The sequence below is a fragment of the Triturus cristatus genome, chromosome 9, assembly GCF_964204655.1.
Source record: "Triturus cristatus chromosome 9, aTriCri1.1, whole genome shotgun sequence".
NCBI lineage: Eukaryota > Metazoa > Chordata > Amphibia > Caudata > Salamandridae > Triturus > Triturus cristatus.
This window is the reverse complement of record NC_140592.1, coordinates 422,020,479-422,034,057: the sequence shown is the minus strand read 5'-3', so window position 1 is coordinate 422,034,057 and position 13,579 is coordinate 422,020,479. Positions and strand designations below refer to the sequence as shown.

The window sequence follows — 13,579 nt, the reverse complement described above, 5'->3', positions numbered from 1 at the left end:
TGCGAGCGACAGGTTGATAAGACTATGGTTGACAGTGCAAAGAGTGCTCTGTAAGAGGATCTTATTGCTATTTTTGAAATCAAGAAAACTGTGTTTTTAAAATAAATAAATTGGGAGGTCCACATATTATCTTGAACAACAAGAGAAAGGAGATGGGTCCTTGTAGCACTTCGGACAGTGTTACATAGAAGGAGGAGTGGTGTTTGTCTGTATGAGTTTTAATTTTACTTCTGCAGAGATATGCTGAGAGCATTTCAGACTTCAATACTCAATATTTTTACAAGGTCTCAACAAGAAAGGTGTCTCAATAGTTTTAAAGGTTGCAGTGAGATGTGGTAGGACAAGAGGACTGGGCTCACTGTAGTTTGAGACGTTTAGGACATCCTTAGATACTTGATTGGCTTATATTTTTTCCCATCTAAAGGGTCAATATCTGGTTTTCTGTGGAATATCTTGACATGTCTCGTTTTTACATAGGTTGCCCCTGCTGTGTGGGGGCATTTTTGACTTTAAGCCAAGTGGTGTTTAGGTTTCAGTTTTTATCAGTATGAGTACTGCTCATGTATTAGAAAATATCTCCCTAGGCTTTAGATTTGAGTTTAACTTTCTTGGTGAACTTTCGGGAGACAAATTCAACCATTTGTATGCAAACGCCTTTAGCAGCTCTTGGAGTTTCATTAAGTTTTGCCGTATCAATGCTGTGCACATTACGGGCTTCATTTATGCATTTTTTGCCGTAGGGCAGCGCAGGAGGCTTTGCTGCTCCACTGCCCTATGGCAAAAGATAAGAGCAGGAAAGTGCTGTATCTATTAGATACGGTGCATTTTCCCCTGCAACGACGCACAATGGCCTGCTGTGCGACAACGCAGGCAACTTAGCACCATGTTGCAAGGGTGCCTGCGTTGCGGGGATGTTTATTTTTGTGCAGGAAGGGAAACCTTCCTGCACAAAAACAATCAGAAGAGGTTTTTCCTCTTTCTATCTGTGCTGCATTCTGCAGCACACATAGAGGAATAACGTGGAGAAATAAAGATATTTCTCCTTGTTGTGCTTCCCTTCCGCCTCCCCTGGGGAGTCGTAAGTTTTTGGAGCTTCCTCAGACTTATGATTTCTAGTAAATCTGGGGCAGAGTCAAAAAGCCATGGATGTTGCTGGGAATGCCTCCAGTAATACCCATGGAACGCCACTTTCACGCAGTTTTCTGTATGAAGGGGCACATATTTATGAGGCCATGAAAAGCCATGTAACATGGCTTGATGTGGCCTTATAAATATGCGAGGGGCACATTGTGCCATCGGAACGTCAAAAAAGTGACGTTTCGGCTGTGCAAAAGTGATGGCAGGGCCTCATAAATGAGGCCCTACAGATTTCAATATGTTCTTTTTTCGGGGCGTAGTTCACCTACGTGCTGTAGATATTGTTCTTGCAGTATTGCCTTTCCAGTCTGTGGGTAAAGAGAGTTATGTCAGCGGATTTTTCTATTAGATCTTTTCCTGATGTTCGACATCCTTTCTTTGGTTATATAATTCTACAAAGTACAATTGCGCAGAACATATATATCTAGATTTATTAATGTTTTACATATACACTAGTGTGCTACAAAGTGGCAGTGGGCATTTACTTTCCAGTGCAAAAGGTGTTTTGCAATGGAAAGGTGGTCATTTTATACTTCCGAATTAGCTGTCCGCAGCTATTACTCAAGGGGGCACTTTGGAGGGAGTATCAGCCCAACTAGCCATAGATTTTAACTAACATCTAGTGGAAGCAGGTGGAAACAAGGAGGATTGCATTGATTTCCCCAATAAAGTGATATTTTGCATGTGTGGTGCAAAGCACAGCACACATGTAATGTGCCACATCTTTTTCCCTATGCACACACATTTATACTCGAAGGGTATGCCTCCAGTCCGAATCCTACTGTAAACAGTGTAAAATCCCCTCTGTGCCATGGAGTGAGACTGTACATGACCCAGCAACAGGCCAAAATATAAGGTATAAACTACCACCTCCTGTACATTATAAACACATTGCAAGTCACTGAGGAGTTTCTTTATCAGGTTTTGGAACTCAGAGGTGACTTGTAATATCGGTATCATTTACGCCTGAGGTATTTCATCCTACATAATACATGGTCACACCATCACCTTTCCCACAAATCACTTAAAACGTTGGTACGTAGCACTTTCATATAAAAGAGTGTGCATGTTTACAAACATGAAGAATAAAAATAAAACCTCTAGTGCAAAATTAAACACATCAAAAACCTGTTAGGTATTTGTTGCAAACAGATATTAACCCCTTCGCTGCTGCGGACATTCCGCTGCAGCGCTGGGGGGGGCAGGGGGGCAGCGCGGTGGGCCTGTGCTCATGACGGAGCCGCTCCGTCATGAGCCACAGTTGAGCTGTGCTCATGACGGAACGGTTCCGTCATGACTCCGCCCATTTGCGTTGTCGCCCCGCACAGGCGGGGAAACAGCGCCGCGCAGGCGGAGCGGCCGCCAACAGGATTGTCATGACGGAACCGTTCCGTCATGAGCACACGCCAACCGTGGCTCATGACGGAACGGTTCCGTCATGAGCGGGGAAGGGGTTAAAAACAGTTCAATACAAATCAGTTTTAAAAAAAATAAAGAAACTGCAGTAGCTCTTTAAATGTAGAAAAATGCAGAAAAATTGTAGCTTTCACTATCTAAGGAGTGCATTAACTTATAATAGTTGAGGTATGACATCTTTTCTTTTATGATCGGCAACTTAGTAAGTAAAAAGTGGCCGATTATAAAGAAATTAGTGACTGCCGTTCATACAGGGATTACAGAATCCTGTGTATTATATTGCCATTCACTGGAAAATTGGAGTAGAGATGGTAGAAGTTTAGGTCAGTATTAAATGGCCCCTGTTTGGTGTAGTGATCATTGTATACAAATAGCAAGCACCCTGTGGCATGACTTGAAAGTTTTGTGTTAAAATTTCCTAAAGAATGTAGAGAGTTTAAGGAGTTGGACATTATCATTATAAGTGTGACCCTAATGAAAGGCAGTGTGAGCAGGGGAGACAGCATTAGTGAGTGCAGGTAGGTAGGAGGGCAAGAGAAAATGCCCCACCTTTTGCTTGAAGCTTGGAAATCCCTGCGAAACTGAACACTAATTCCCAGTTTAGAAAGAGATAACAATGCTTTGCTCAAAGACTTAGGTCCTCATTTGTAGGTTGACCGACTGGGTATTCCATAGCAAATTGCAACAAAGTACCCTGGCCACAAAACCCGCAGTACTCATGGCTCAGTTACAGACAGGTGGTCCTTAAGTTTAAGACTGAACACTTTGTTAAATAGTCCCACAGAGAAGGGGCCATCAGAGGAAGGATATTACACCACCCACACTATTTAGGGTGGATGGTGTAATGCATTTTATTTGCTGTCCGTCACTGGAAGCAAAAACATGGCAGTGAGTGACATAAAAAGCAATAATGATCCCCGCATCCTGGGACAAAATTCTCAGGGTGTGGGGTGGTATTAGTTTCTGTTTTTCAGAAGCAAACTGTCGCTTTGAGAGATTGCTTCTCAAAAAACAAACACTTGAGAAAAGTTTGGTGAATGACCATCAAAACCAACTGTGGTCGCCTCCCAAACTTTCTGTATATTGAAAAGAATCACTGTGATTGGTTTACTTTCAATGTACAGAGATGACCGCTGGGCCAGCAGACATTTGTAAAGTTGGCGAACAGTAGTCTATCAGCGTGGCAGGGATAATGTTCTCTAAAACCTGATGGGTAGAGTATCATCCACCAAACCTTAAAGGTTCCTTGCATAGCTTTCAGAGGGTTGACTGAATAATATATCATTTCTGAATTAAATCATACATTTAGATGACATGAATAACCCATTTGCCACCATCAGACACAACAGTATTCTACCAGATACATGCATAGAAACGCTTTTTAAATGTAGTAATTCACATACAAATGTTTATTTTCATAAATAATTGCATGCAGAGTAAAGTGCCTGATACAAAGAGACTATTTACTACATTTCAGAGGAACACAGGTCAGGGATCAAATTTTCTGAGTTGCATTGCATTAGGAGGAGAGATCAGGGCAGCATCATATATACTATAAGATGGTGCAGCTGCTGTTAACTCCCACACTAGTGCACACACATGACACTTAGAGCTGCTCACACACCTTTGGACCACAGTGTAGAGATGTCTGAGTGATGTCTAGTGCAGGTGCACTTGAAGGGTACCTTGTCAGTTCACAATATTATGCTATGAGACTTTAAAACGGTTTGAACATTGTTTGTGTGCTGTACAGTGCCACCCACATGCAACATTTGAAATAGTTAAAGAAATAAAAACACTCCAAGTTAACGCCAGCCCCAAAGAGCCATACAGTTTTAGCACAGAGTTGTGTCCGTAAATATTAATAAATAGTGGTTTGCAACAAAAATCATGGGGGCATATCTACAAGGCGGCGATAAAAAATTATCGCCGCTTTTGCGGCCGTTTGTGGCCGAAAAGTGGCGATAATTTTATCGCTATATCAGCAAGGTCACGCTATCGCATGAATCCTTGCCTTAGAGCCTGTTTACTGAATGCCCAGCTTTGCATCTCTAATGAGATGCAAAGTGGGCGTTCCTTCCCGAAATAACTGGAGAAATGTCGCTAACCAACATTTCTCCAATTATCAAGCGATAAGAAAAGTAGCGCTAACCATGGTTATCGCTACTTTCCTTATGCCTGCTTTAGTTCTGACTTAGCCATGTAATCCAATGGGAGGTGGATTACATGGCTAAGACCACCCTGCCCTATCAGCAAGGTATCGCCGGTCACAGTGCGATTATCGCTGGATTTCCAGCGATAATCACACTGTTTTCCAGCTAACGCTTGCATTTCTATCACTTTGGAGATAAGTGTTGCTGATAGCACGCTATCTCCACGATAGAAAGCAGCAAAAGCTGGCATTAATTATTAAAGCGCTAAGTGCGCTTAGCGATAATTATCGCCGACCCTTGCTGATATGCCCCATGTATGGTTGCGTTGAAACACCCATATATCACCCATAATTCGCACCCTTGACTCTTTGCTCTACCTTGTGCTACTTTACAGCTAATTTCCAGCGCAAAACATTTTTTGCGCTGGAAAGTAAACCTTAATTCTACACTTTGAGCTTCTTTTGCATCACTTCTGTGATGCAAACCTGACACAAAGTGTTAGTAAATCTGCCACAAAGTTGCTTCAACACCCACAAACCTTTGTACGAAACAGTGATTACATATGATAACACAAGTATGAGAATGTAAGGCATGTAAAAGAATGTTAGAATATGCAGGGCATTGTTAAACGACAGTGCACTACTATATGCAAAACTGCAGATTTCACAAAGTCAGTGACCTCCATAAGTTTTATCACAAGGATAGTACAATATGATGCAGCAGATTGGCAAAAATGTATCATTTCACTCATTAAAATGTACTCCAATCTTTTGAGTCTGGTATTTTGGATATGTGATATTCATAAGCATACAGAGGATTAGGGTTTGTGGTTCCTTTAGTTCAAGAAACAGGTGCTGAAACCCTTTGACAACTTTCCTTTAGACTGACACCCAGGTGATGATGCAGTAAGAGAAGCTGATAATTAGAGCTGGAAGGGTGAAGAGAGGGACATCCAGTGGTGGGTGGACGAATAGGCGCCAAGTGATGTCAGGACTTTAGATGGTTGTCCATCTAAACATGCCTGAACTTTGCATTGATGGCCTCCAGTTGTGAAAACCTGTGGTATATCAGGAGGAATGCAAGGGTTGAGAGAGTGTCAAGTTTGACCACTTGAGGTACCAGAACGTTTGGCATCTCTGGTTTATTTCGTGAACTGTAGGTGGGTGCAGATGAAAAGCCAGCAGCCTTTTGCACTCATTCGCTATCCCTCCCACACACACTCATACAAACACAACCCATGAACTCCCTATCTTACAAACATTGACACTTAAAGTGCCTCAAGTTTCAGCACATATCATACAGTAACAGGGCTCCAGTTAATCACCTGTGCTGTAGAATATAGCCATATTCACCCTGACGTTGACCTGAAGCCCCTGGAATGTGTCTGCAGTCGTTGACTTTCATTACTCATATGCAGGACCTCAGGCAACCCTAAAGAGCAGGTGTGACTGTACGCACACATCCATGGATAGGTATACCAATGGTTTCCATTTGGAAAATTGCAGAGTCCCTATTCCTCTAAAGATGGGCTCTTGACAGAACCGCCAGATGCATGAAGCATGATGAGTCCATTTGGCACTCTATGCTGCATCTGGAAAGGCATCAGGGTGCACACAAAGGGGTATATTTATGACTTTTGAGGTGCAAGGCAGCACAGCAAGTCACCTTGCTGCACTGCACAGAGAAAGTGCAGGAATGCACTATATTTATCCAATACAGCACATTCCTGTCCTTTTCCCTTGTTCTGGTGCCATTTCAGCAGCCTAGCAAAAATGCAGGTACCCTTGCGCCATGGTGCACATGTGCCTGTGTTGTAGGCAGAATTGTTTTTTGCAGGAGGGGGGGCCTTCCTGCAGGTAAACAATCATGAGAAGCTTTTTCATCTTTCTCTGTGTGTTGCAGAATGTAGAACACATAGAAAGAGGATATTTCTCCTTGTCACACCTCTCCTGGGAGGCTTATCTTTTTGGTGCATTCCCAGGTATTCAAAGTCTTGTAAATTGGTGAGTGCCTCAAAAACCATGAGAGTTGCGTGAGAAAACCCACGCAATGCCCATGGAAGGCCTCCCCAGGGCAGAGTATCACAACACAGCAATTTTTGCTGCATTGTCTTACTCCAGATTTTTGGAGACACTCAAAAATCTGACTTAAGGTTTGCTTTGCCCTTGCACCACATCGCATGGTGCAAGAGCGACACAAACCGGGTCATAAATATGGCCCTAAATTTATATCATCTCCTGGGTGGCACATACACATGGCATTCTCTGGCGGCCAGCTTACACATATGCTTGCTTCCTTACTGAGCGCATGTACATAAGTGTTTCCCTTATTTTCATGGGGAAGTAACGTCCCCTATTCAGTGTGAACCACTGAAAAAACAGCTGCGCGTTCCCTAACATAGAGTGGACGTTGGAACCCTTCTCTTGTATGAAAGTTTTCTCTCTGTAGGTCAATGAGCATTTTTTCCCTTTACATTGGGAGCAGATTTTTAATAATATGGTTCCAGAGAACACTGGATGATTTGCTTGCGAAAAATATAGTGTGACTGACATTTAGCAATAATTCTAAAGTGATGTTGCAATTAAACTGTAGAAAGTCTTGTTTGATCAAGATAGTATTTGTTCAAAACGCCCCCTTGTTTTCCCATGGCACAAATCGAGTACGTTCTGTAAACTAGGGGAAATTAGTGAATGCGATTCATGCTGGATAAAATGCTATCTATTCAAGTATTCAATCAATATGTGTGTTCTTTTTTAGGGCACTGATGTTTATCCTGTTCTAGGCTCTGTTTTGAACGACCCCAAAGAATTTAGGGACCCCATGAACTTCAACCCTGGGCATTTTTTGGATGAAAATGGAAGATTTAAGAAGAGCGAGGCCTTCATGCCATTTTCCGCAGGTACGATAGACATGGCTGCTTCTCCACACATCATGTATGTATTTATACATAGTTATTGATAGAGTGGGAACTTAGCTAGGAAACAGCAGCACTGTACACCGTGGGTGGGGTGGGGCATAGGGCAGAGAGGTTGAGGGACAATCTACAATATCATGTACATCAAGTGGGGAATTACACAAACATAATGTACACTTTACGTCTCAAATTTGCGACACAGGATGATTAAGTGGTCCCTCCAGAATCCCATGGGCGAGGCTGGGCTTTGAACCTAGTTCTCCAGCTATATGTCAGCAGCTCTAGTGGTTAGAGCACATCTGCCTAAAATATGTCTTAAAGTTTGTCGTTGTCATTTATTATGCAAGAAATGCCATGCGTTCATCTTCTGATGTCACAAGTCACCATCAGTTTTTTTGTCACATTCACACAAAAAGACACACCCAGTGGCGGCTCGTTATTATCATTTTATTTTTCCTATTGCAGGCAGTGGCAGGGTGGGGCTAGCCAGAGACGGGGAGGAGTGGCGTGCACTCCCTAAGTGTGCCTGAACTGTTTGACCGGCATTCTTGAGCCAAAAAAACAGTGCATGCACACTTTGCATGCTCCCCACCAGGCTGCATTGCACAAACTGGTGAGGAACATGCACATTGTCCCGTCTGAGCGCTGAACCACAACGCTCAGACCAATCACAGAGCTGCATTGCAGGGTTGTGATTGGCTTAGCGGAGCCTGTGTCCTTGGTGCTTCTTGCTGTCAGCCTGGACAGGAAGAAGGAAGAGGACGAGGATGGAGGAGATGTGGTGGCCGGCCGTTAAAGGTAAGTCCTTTTTATTTCATTCCTCTCTCCTCCCCTCCCCCACTCTACCAGCCCAGTCTATAGCAGCCACTACTGCACAGTCCCTGAGAGGGACAATTGAATGGGAGCAACTCTCTTTGCTTAATGGCCAGCAATGCCAACTTTAAAACTGGGAAACAAAGTTTGAGTCTCGGCATCTATGCAACATCTGTGGTTCTGGTCAAATAACTTAATCTCCCCTTTCCCAACAAAAAAATTAAATGAATGTGTGATTGTGTAATGTAATTGGAGTTCATGCAAAGTGCTCAAGTTTACTTCATGCTGTAGATAGCTGGCTCTGTATATACTATACCAAAGTGTGGTATAGTGTGCACAGAGTCAAGTGGAACCCCAAAGGTAGGCAGAGGTAAAGTTACATAGAACCTTACTCTCTATTTATGGTAGTGTGGTCGAGCAGTAAGGCAGTATCAGAGGACAGTGTTAAGCATTTGTTGTACACACTCAGTCAGGAAATGAATTCACACTCAAAGACTGAACTTCAGACCAATTGTTTTTGTCTAAAAATATTCTTTTAGTTACGTTATTTCTTTAGAACCAAGCAAGCCTGGCACAGGTAAGCAAAACGTACTTTACAGTAGTAATGCAATTGAAATACAGGTTGAATGATAATTGTATATGCACTTTGATTTGATTTACAGTATGGATGTAGAGAAATGCAATACTTAGTAAATGTAGTACATCAACTTGAATAGGTTTTACATTAAAATAGCAGGTAAGCAACTTTTGAGATTACTAGGCTTACACAGAGTAGTATACCTAGATACCAATCCAATAAGCTTTATTCGAGAAATAATGTCATAAAAGCAAGTTACTTCTAATGAAAACTCATTTTTGATCACAAAACATAGATACAATGATTTTAAAAAGATTAAAAAATGATTAATATATATATATATAACAAACATACACTCTGTTAAAAACTGATTAAACAAGAACAATAAATTGTATAAAACATTGGATCGTCCTAATTAGTGCATTAAAAAATTATTCTGTATTTAAAAATACTACAAGTGGATAAACATACGCTTTGATTCGCTAAAAGAAGACTTCAGACATGTAAGCCAACCATTTGTAAATCAGAGAGTGCGGAGAGAGCATGATCTTATTGCCCACATCCAGCTATGGTATTTAGCTACAACTATTGCAATGCAAGGAAGAGTGTCATTACGCAATATTCTTAGCGCAATACTGCATATTCTAGTGCCCAGCAATCTGCAAATTGGAGCTAACCACGCTGTGCGTGCTGCAGTGTATGCTGGGCACACCAAAAGAACGTGGGCATGGGACTCTTCAAACATCTCACAAAAAGGGCATTTAATATCACCCTGACTTGCCCATTTGGCCGTAAAAGATCTCAAAGGAAGTGTCTCCACCCTAAATCGGAAGTACAGCTTCTGATCGTGGGGTTTGGATATAATGTCCCAGTACATCTCCAGATTAGGCCGGTGTTTTACTACCAAGTAAGTCCCTGTTAGGGATGAGCTATCACATTTGTTGTGACTATTGTGATACACCATATCCCAGTATCTTTCTTTTACACTCTCCTTTGAAGGGAATGGGATGTTCGTTGGGTTTTCCCATGAATTTAGCATGCCCATGTTTGTCAACAATGCTCTTATTTCACATAGCCATCTGATCTTGTGAGTATATCCCTAAGGCCTTCAGCGGAAGAGGGGGAAACCCCGAAACCGGTCCTAGGATGCATGGTTCCAGTCCAGGGAGGACCTGGCTTGGCAGTTCGGGCTGGACTGTTCCCATGAGGCACAGGGTCAAGACTGATTTGCATATGGCTGGGTTCAAACTGGAATGGCATGGTGAGCAAAAAATCGATGGATTTAGGCCCAGATCTCTGTACTGTGGTGAATTTATGACATTGTTCTGCATTCTGTCCATCGACTGTTGTTTTTGCATTTGTCACCCCGAGTGGGATCGGTATGCTCAGACGTGAGTCCCGTGCTCTCTATGCCACTGGAATCAAGCTATCCTGGCTGAAGAGGGGTGAAACCCCGACACCGGTCTTAGGATGCTTGGTTCTAATCCAGGGAGGATCTGGCTTGGCAGTTCGGGTTGGACTGTTCCCATGAGGCACAGGGTCAAGACTGATTTGCATATGGCTGGGATCAAACTGGAATGGCATGGTGACCAAAAAAACAATGGATTTAGGCCCAGATCGCTGTACTGGGGTGAATGTATGACACTGTTCTGCATTCTGTCAATCAACTGTTGTTTTTGCATTTGGCACCCCGAGTGGGACGGGTATGCTCAGACGTGAGTCCTGTGCTCACCATGCCACTGGAATCAAGCTATCCTGGCTGAAGAGGGGTGAAACCCCGAAACCGGTCCTAGGATGCTTGGTGCCAGTCCAGGGAGGACCTGGCTTGGCAGTTCGGGCTGGACTGTTTCCATGAGGCACAGGGTCAAGCCTGATTTGCATATGGCTGGGTTCCAACTGGAATGGCATGGTGAGCAAAAAAACGATGGATTGAGTCCCAGATCTCTGTACTGGGGTGAATGTATGACATTGTTCTGCATTCTGTCCATCAACTGTTGTTTTTGCAATTGAGGTCAACAAAGGCAGCATACATGCCGCCCTTGCCTAAGACCACAGTCCGCCTGTGTAATATTCTAAACCTAAATACCTGGTCTATCATGCTAACGTGCTCTCGAAAGCCCGCCTGTAGGGGAGTAAGAATGTCCTGGTCCCTGACCAATTCCTGAACCTTTCCTAACACCAGTCGTGCAATAACTTTTTGTGTGGAGTTGATTAAACTTATTGGCCTGTAATTTCCAGGAAGTGTTTTGTTGCCTTTTTTGTACACAGGAATGATCTCCCCATTCCAGGAATCAGGTATAGGCGCTCCAAAGGCAATAGCATTTGCAAGTAACAAAATATAACTATTCCATTTTGTGTTATCGTGGAGAAAGATGTCAGCCGGGAGGCTGTGTATCCCAGGTGCTTTGTCCTTCATGATTACTCAAAAGGCTGCATTAACATCAGCAGCAGTAAAAGGCTTGCTAGTATAATAAGTATGGGGAAAAGCTGGAGCACTTGCCTCTGCAGGATCAGCAGCATATTGTGGTTCAAAATGGCTAACCCATTGGTCTTGTGCTACGTGGTTTTGTGGCTGTGGTCGAGTAACATCCCTGCCCCATTTCACCACTTACCAAAACCTACGAGCATTGTTGTTAACACATGCCATTCTGAGATCCTGCTACCTATTCTCTTCCCATTCCTTTTTTGCTTTGACTTTGACCTTCCTGTCAATTGCCCTTGCTATCCGCACGCAGCAGGGCTCTTTAGATGAAATTGCATCCACAAGTTTACTCCTAGCCTTTTTACATTCATTATTAAACCAATGGCATGAGTTTATCTGGGATGTACTTTTGGCCCTACCCTCTTTAAAAAAAGTTTGGAAAAAATGTGTTGTGGGATATGGTCATGGTCCCAAGGGGAGTGGAGTAAGGGAGCCTCCAAATCAGATATTGCATCTTCAGTTTCCATGGCAATGGCATCCAGGGTATGTGGCTTCTCCAGGACCATTTCCCACTTGAGTTGCCTCATATCATTGGTGGGCATCAGGTCACGGATAATGAGCTGGATATCATGGGAGCTATCTTCCTGTGGCACCAATAATTTGAAAGTTGAGCACAGTGGGTTGTGATCACTCTCCAGGCGGTCACACACCTCCATATCCAAAAGTGTATGCCAAATCTTTAGGCTAATTAACATACAAGCTCCCTGGATTGTGATGGTTGAGCTCAGGTCGCAGCGTAGTGAGCTCATCACCGTCCTCCCAGCCGCTGAGATCCTGGATACAGGGCTGCCTTGAGGGCTGACCCGCTGCACTTTGGGGCCACTTTTACAGCACTAGTGTCGGCAGCGTGCTGCATGACGGCCCGTCACAGTTCTGGTGAGTGAACGAGTGTCCTGAGCTTGGAGCGTCCCGCCGGATCTCTCGCAACTGTGGGGCCCTACTCGATGAGGTACGGTGGCTCTCATTGATTCCCTCCTGCCTCTTTGTGACCTGATTCACGGTACTACGAGGAGTCTAGGGCGTGGGGGCTACCGACTCTACGAGACACTGCAGAACGAGTCGTGATGGCTTTGGCCTGTCTGAAGGTGCTGCTGGCTCTTCTGGATTCTGCGTAGGGTGATTTGTGGCTGCCAAGCGAGCCTGGCCTGTTTGGGGACTCTTTTTGTGCTGTTGTTGCACATGCTTGGGCACCCATTTTGTTTTTGGCCTGTTGGTGTTGTTGTTTAACAGACTTGCTGTCCCCCTACCTTTGGATCTGAAGATGGCGCCCCCTTCCCTGGGCTCGATTCTCTGCAGGGCATGGATATAGAAAGGGGCCTGCCCCTCTCCAAACCTATGGTGGCCATCTTGGAATGGGCACTCACTACCTATATTCCCACATTCACTTATGGTGGCCATCTTGGGGTGGGTCACTCAATCGTCATATATTCCCACACCTGGCCCTGTTATATGTGCCCCAATACCACACATTATGCGGTGGTTATCCCATCTCATATGATGGTTCTCAAACTGCCTGCCTTGCTTGCTTCCCAGATAAAGTGATAATTCCATTCTAGAGACTGCCTCTATTCATCATGGTCCAACCCCTGGTCTCTTAGCCCTAGATTATCTGGCCCTTCTGAAACTAGTCGACCCTAAGGAACCCGAGGGGCGTTGCTAACAATTAGAGATTCCCATGCCCTTGGCACTTGGTATTCTTATGCCTCTGATGGTGGGGGCCAAACTCTGCCCAGCCGTCTGCTTACCCACACCTGTGTGCTGAGAGGACGTTTGCCAATATGGAGTCTAAACTTCCGATCCTCTTCTCGCCCAACCTGGAACCGACTTGTCACAACGCTTTCCGAATCAGATACCCCCCGAACTTTTCTAAAAATGCAGCAAAAATCTTCAAACATAGACTACTTAAATCATATCCGGAAACCCTCATCTCAGACCCCTACTTCTCTATCAGAAAGGGTGCTACCATAAATGACCTCATCTTCTACACTAAACGTCATGCTCAATGGCGGAAGGCCATTCACTCTCTGCCTGAAAACGCCACATGGTCTTAGATTGATAGTGGCAGCCTCCACGGCTTATAGAGCTGA

The 13,579-nt window shown here is 44.0% G+C and overlaps 1 protein-coding gene across 2 annotated transcripts in view; it reads left to right on the top strand.

Annotated features, from left to right (window-relative positions):
* LOC146798082 (cytochrome P450 2G1-like) overlaps positions 1 to 13,579 on the top strand; it is a 909,417-nt gene that overhangs the window by 851,425 nt on the left and 44,413 nt on the right. For both annotated transcript variants that reach the window (XM_085625297.1, XM_085625296.1), the window contains one exon: positions 7,464 to 7,605. In XM_085625297.1, the coding sequence (XP_085481423.1) occupies positions 7,464 to 7,605 (142 nt within the window). The remainder of the gene's footprint in view (positions 1 to 7,463; positions 7,606 to 13,579) is intronic.